Source organism: Stegastes partitus, unplaced genomic scaffold (genome assembly GCF_000690725.1).
Source record: "Stegastes partitus isolate 25-593 unplaced genomic scaffold, Stegastes_partitus-1.0.2 Scaffold1044, whole genome shotgun sequence".
Taxonomy (NCBI): Eukaryota; Metazoa; Chordata; class Actinopteri; family Pomacentridae; genus Stegastes; species Stegastes partitus.
The window spans coordinates 141,717-147,749 of NW_007578775.1; the positions used below are offsets into that span (position 1 = coordinate 141,717).

Here is a 6,033-nt window from a genome sequence, read left to right on the forward strand (position 1 = left end):
GACAGAGACCAGTCTGAGGCCACAAACCAGATTACTTTATATTATATTATATATAATCTTATTCCAACCAGTCGGGGCAGATGACCGCCTCCCCTGAGCCTGGTTCTGTCTCAGGTTTTTTATTTTGGTTTCTTCCCACCGATGCCGATGGTTTGCTTACAGGGAGTCCAAAGACAGCTTTGGATTGTTGGGTTCTTTGTTCTTCACCGTACATGTTAAGCGCTGTGAGGTGACATGTTGTAATTCATGCTGTATAAATAACTTGAACTGAATTACGTTGTAACTAGGGCTGAGACTTTAACACGTTAATTTCAGTTTATTAAATACAGAAAAACATAATGCATCCACACAAAAAAAATAGCGCGTTTAATAGCGCCTTTCTCAGTTCCCTAATTTCTGGTGCATCAGTAACACTGACGTACACACTCCAGCCAGCTGGAGCCAGTTGCAAAAAAGATGCACAGGATGCCCTGAGTGACATCGGAAAGTCTGGTGATCAGTGATGGAAGATGAAAACCGCTTTGTTGACTTGTTGGGCGGAAAGTTTTTCTTCTTATCAAGGCCTAATACTACATGTCCACAGGGGTGACTTTGCCAAAATTTGCCAAATTTGCATAAAACTGAAGTCGTCGACTTTATGCAAATGAAACGAAACTCCCTGTGACAAACTAAGCAACTCCTGTGGACGCGTAGCATGAGGCAGCTCAGATAAGAGCTTGGTTGGGCGCAAACTGTGCAACAATAAGATAAAAAGTCTTAAAATGTTGATCGTATAATTGTTATAGTTGCACGTTGAGTTTGCACCAATCTGTGAACGTAGCCGACGGATGAAAAATCAACATCTTTGTTGTTTAAGCTCATGCACACATCTGTTCATTGGTTCAGTCGGCAACCAAAATTCATTTGAACTACAAAACTTTGCTTATTGTGTTAAATATTGCTGGTTGATAAAGATGCAATAATTAATTACAAAACCTCTAATGTTTAAATCACCACTAGTTGTACCTAATGTCTGTTTATAAAGTAGATTACAGATGACTAACAGGTGATATAACGACATCGTGTTCCAGATCTGCCTCCTCCGTCGACACGCGAGCGTCCTCCCGGTTGCAAGACGGTGTTTGTCGGAGGTTTGCCGGAGAACGCCACCGAGGAGATCATCCGGGAGGTGTTCGACCAGTGCGGGGAGATCATCGCCATCCGCAAGAGCAAGAAGAACTTCTGCCACATCCGCTTCAGCGAGGAGTTCATGGTGGACAAGGCGATCTACCTGTCAGGTGGGCGTCAGGTCAACATTTCACCTCATTTGGTTGAGTTTTAGTTCGGTGGGAAAGACTCGTCTTCTTCTGTCCTTCAGGGTATCGGATGCGAATCGGCTCCAGCACCGACAAGAAGGACTCGGGGAGGATCCACGTGGACTTCGCTCAGGCCAGAGACGACCTGTACGAGTGGGAGTGCAAGCAGCGGCTGCTGGCCAGGGAGGAAAGACACCGACGCAAGATCCACGAGGACCGACTGCGGCCGCCGTCTCCTCCTCCCATCGTGCACTACTCGGAGCACGAGGCGGCGCTGCTGGCCGACAGACTGAAAGGTGAGCAGGGAGGAGGCGGGAAAACGTAGAACAGAATCTGGTCCAGTCTGAGTCAGTGGATGCTGACCGTCTGCAGGTGAAGTCAGGTGTGAACACTTTACACATGGTCCTACAGATTTCTTCAAACTCAAAGCTCAAATCACCATCTCTGATTTGCTTTTTGCTTTTAAACTATATTCAAAATGTTATCTGTGAAAGTATAGACTGATATATGAAATGGTTTCTGAGATCATTGAATGTTTAAAAATCGCCCGTCGACCCACTTTCAGCACGTTTTTTTTTGCAGAATTTGAGGCTGTTTGAACGACGATATCTCAGGAACGATTAAAGATAAAAACCTGAAATTTTCACTGTTATTTCTCATCGTGTCATTGATTCAGCATCTGTAATACTGGCCAAGTAGATCAAGTAGTGCCTGATTATGGGTGTGTTGAAAAAAAAAAAAAAAGCCACCATGTAAAGTCCCATCTCTGAGCAGCGGGATCAGAAAATAAGAAAATGCAGCCATAATAATAATAATAATAATAATAATAATAATAATAATAATAATAATAATAATAATAATAATAATAATAATTATTATTATTTGGAGAATCATGTTGAAAAACCTAGAAATCTGTTCTACTTGGATCAGACTACTACTACTTTTCTGGTGACTGCTTGTCATATCTGCTCAATCAGTTATGAAAGGTTTTTTTTCATATTACAAACTATTTTATATGTTTAATTTTGCATTATTGTGACACGTAGCTACATGTGGCTCAGAAAACATCACTAGTTGACTTCTGCGTTATCTTTTTTTTTGTTAATTTGAGCTCAAAGGTGGGACTTTTTATTAAGACTTTGATTTTTTTTTAAATATTTCAACTCACCCATAATCATGATTTAGACATTAATTGATCTACTTGTCCAATATTACAGATTCTGGATCAATGACATGATGACAAATGACAGCAATAGTTTCATTTTCCATCAGCTCCCCCTTTATTATTTGACCTGTCAGGCTTTCATCTTTAAAAATCCCTGAGATCCATGTATTATAACGACAACCGCCTTCCTAACAGTCATCATGTCCGATCTGGGTTTAGGTTCTGTGGAGCCAGCTAACATAAAAAAGTCATGTAGTTGTGAAGTCGTCCACTCAGGTGAATGAGGCAGAGCAATATCCGTCGTCATGGATACGATGACTTTAAAAAACAAAATCACTTTTATCAAACGTATTAGTGTAAAATGATGTTTGCCTCTGAAAAGCCGATTCAGAGGTCACAGTTAACAAAGCTGTAAATGTGATTGTCAGTGCGTCTGCTGGTGTGTGTGTGTGTGTGTGCGTGTGTGTGTGTGTGTGTGTGTGCGTGTGTGTGTGTGTGTGTTTGCTCTATGTAATCTGCTGTTCGGTTCACCTGCTGTGTTATCGAATAGCAAGCGCAAATTAATGATTCAGGAAGCTACACAATTATCGATATTCTTCATCCCGGTTTGCATCCAGCCTGATACAAACATCCCTGTTTGTTTACAGAACACAGTGGAGCGGCGCTGTAGTGCAGCGAGAGTGATTTAACACGGCAGACGGTCGACGCCGTCATTGTTCTGCGGCGGCTTTTCTTTTCTTTCGGGAAATGCTTCATGATTTGGAGAGCGATTCTTGTTCGAGAGCGTCTGAGTGACAGAAAACAGGGATTTTGTGACAATGAAGAAGTTGATGAAAGGAGAAATCCATGAAGCAACAACACAGCTAACTGGGGATTTAGTTATTATTAGTTGTTTGTCCACCAAAGGAGTCTGAACAGAGAGTGACAGTTGAGGCTCATCTGTTCATACAAAAGATTAACAGATGAGGAAATATTTGGGGTTTGTTTTTTTGGCATTTTTTGGTGTTAAATAGGAAAAATATTTGTGTTTGTTTGTGTTTATTAAAAGAGTTTTTGCATCAGTAAAACAGAAAACAAGCACATTTACATAATGTGGGGAGAGAATAAAAAGGATGTGACATGAAAATATGCAGAAGCATTCATGCAAATACATGGAAATGAAAATATGAGGCTACTTTTAGTTCTCAGCTCCACGACATAAAACAAAAATGCAGCAACGATATTGTTCATATGACGACCGTTCTGGTTTCCCAGATTTACTTTTCAGTTTATTTTATATGCTTTAATTCGCCTATTGCAACTTAAATCCAGTGAGATATGTGTTACTACTAATATAATCCAGTCAATAGAGTTTAATTTGTTTTAAAAACATCTTCTTTTTTTGCTGGTTTTTAGGTTAAGTGAAGCCTTAACCTGCATTCTGTCCAACAGCCAGCAGGGGGCGACTCCTCTGGTTGCACTAAGAAAGTCAGACTGTATAAAAGTCAATGAGAAAATGACTTTACTTCTGACGTGATTCATTTTCTCTGTAAAAGCTTTCCTGACAAGTTTATGGTTCCAGTTGCTTCTCTATGTCTCCTTTAGTCCAACGTGAGCTTCTTTTTTAAAAGTGAAAGTCAAAATGAGACTTGATAAGCCTTAAATCACAGCGCGACTGAGATTAAATGGGCTGATAACATCTGAAACGTGTTTGTTTTTTAAGGTGGCAGCAACATGTTATGCACAACTACCAACTTTCTTTCACTGAATCTGCAGAAGTGTTCATAGTTTCTTCTTTAGTAGCTTTCTGTGGCTGGATGCAGCTCTTTGCATGTTTTACTAAATAACGCATGAATTGCAAAATTTTGCCCCCCTGTTGGTAATGTGATCAGGCCAAGTCAGTCTCTTCCTAAGACTCTCCATCCATATTTGCAGCTGTACTTAAACGCTAACGCTAGCATGCTAGTTTCCCTGTGCTAAGATGCTAATGCTTTGCAGACACTATTTAGTTTAATGGCTTAGCATGCTAACATTAGCTAGTTAAAGCACAACTGAGGCATATGTTATTAGTCGTGCAGGTATTTGGTCATAAACCGAAGCGTTTTATGCATTACCTTGTTCACCTGATGGTGGCGCTAGATAAAAAGTATACTTGTAGGAACTGCATTGAGAACGTCGTGTAAATCCTGTGTTTGGGTAAATCTGAGCAGGTTTTTAGATGTGCTCCGTCTCAGGTGGTTTCCCTGTTTGGCAGCCAGTGCATGCAGCTTTTTTCTCCCACCTGTTTTGGACCTGAGTAGGAATACGTTTGGTAAAAGAACAAACCACGAGAATGAATAATTCATGTCCAAGGCAGCCGCGATCTTTAGTTTGCTGCTTAGCATCGGCCCAGTTCCCCTGCAGGCGCCACGTCCGCCGTCAGCTCATTTATCTGCTGTCTAATGGGTTCGACTTTAACGTCGGGCACTTCTGTCTTTACTTCCCGTCCTCCTCTGAACCTGCCTTTCACCTGCTTCCTCTGCACGTGAGGAGATTTGAAGGAAGCGTGGGAGCGAGCTGACGGAGGTGTGGATGACTGAGCGACGAGTGTGGAGGAGTGTGAAGGTCATCGTCCTCCTCCTCCTCCTCCTCCTCTGTGCTTCCTCCGCTGTGGCTCAGTCCTGTTCACAGACTGAAAACACTGCACATGTGCAGCAGGAGGCCGTTAGTCGTCGGGGCTTGAATCATTTTGGCAATTTGGTGCAATTTAATCTCATTCACATCCAGCACACTGCTCATTACTGCCGTCCTGCTTCCTAATCAGGGAGACTAAACATGATCCTCCAGTGCTGCCGTCGTCCTTTGCCTGGACTCCAGCCGACACGTTTCAGCCTGAAACATCCAAAACATTTATGCAACAAACAATTAAAATAGAACAACGAAGAATGTATGTGTTCACGTATCATGTTCTTGTCATTTTGCACCCACAGTTAAAGTATTTATCTGGTTGCACGTCTCTGGTATTAGTAACCTGTTGCTGGGCAACACAATCCCACCGACTGTGGGAATCAGATATTTTCAAACCTCGACTTGCAGAAATGTTTCCACGGCAGCTGCCAAAAGGTAAAAAGCCAGATGGTGCATGTTTAATGCAACAACTCAGATAATTTGAATGAGTCACCGGCTGCACATCGACTCCTCCCAAAACCGTGGTATCACTTCAATTAAGAATTAGAGGTTTCTGTGTGTGTTAAGTCTCCTCATTGTGTGTCATTATAAACTCTGACCTGCTGTACTTTTTGTATCTGTGTGTGCAGGCCGCATTTTAATCAAATCTGAATCCAGTTATCAAACTCTTTCACATTAAACTGTGTGGGTTAAAGTAAAAGTGAGGAACCAAATGACTTAAACTAAAGTCTGACACAAACCCCAGTTTAGCTCAGTTCTTAGAACAAAAACTCTAAATATTTGATCCAATAGATAATCAACAACTGAGACAAAATGGCTGAATATTGTTTTCTGATATAACTGAAGATTACACAAAATACATAACAAAAGGTTTAAGGCATTTATTCGTGTCTGACTCTGGGAAAACAGGAAAATTACCCAAAAATG

The 6,033-nt window shown here is 41.3% G+C and overlaps 1 protein-coding gene across 1 annotated transcript in view; it reads left to right on the top strand.

Annotated features, from left to right (window-relative positions):
* The window catches only part of enox1 (ecto-NOX disulfide-thiol exchanger 1), a 72,367-nt gene that overhangs the window by 14,846 nt on the left and 51,488 nt on the right, over positions 1 to 6,033 (top strand). Inside the window, exons 4-5 of the mRNA XM_008295413.1 lie at positions 1,071 to 1,277; positions 1,358 to 1,591. Of these exons, the coding sequence (XP_008293635.1) occupies positions 1,071 to 1,277; positions 1,358 to 1,591 (441 nt within the window). The remainder of the gene's footprint in view (positions 1 to 1,070; positions 1,278 to 1,357; positions 1,592 to 6,033) is intronic.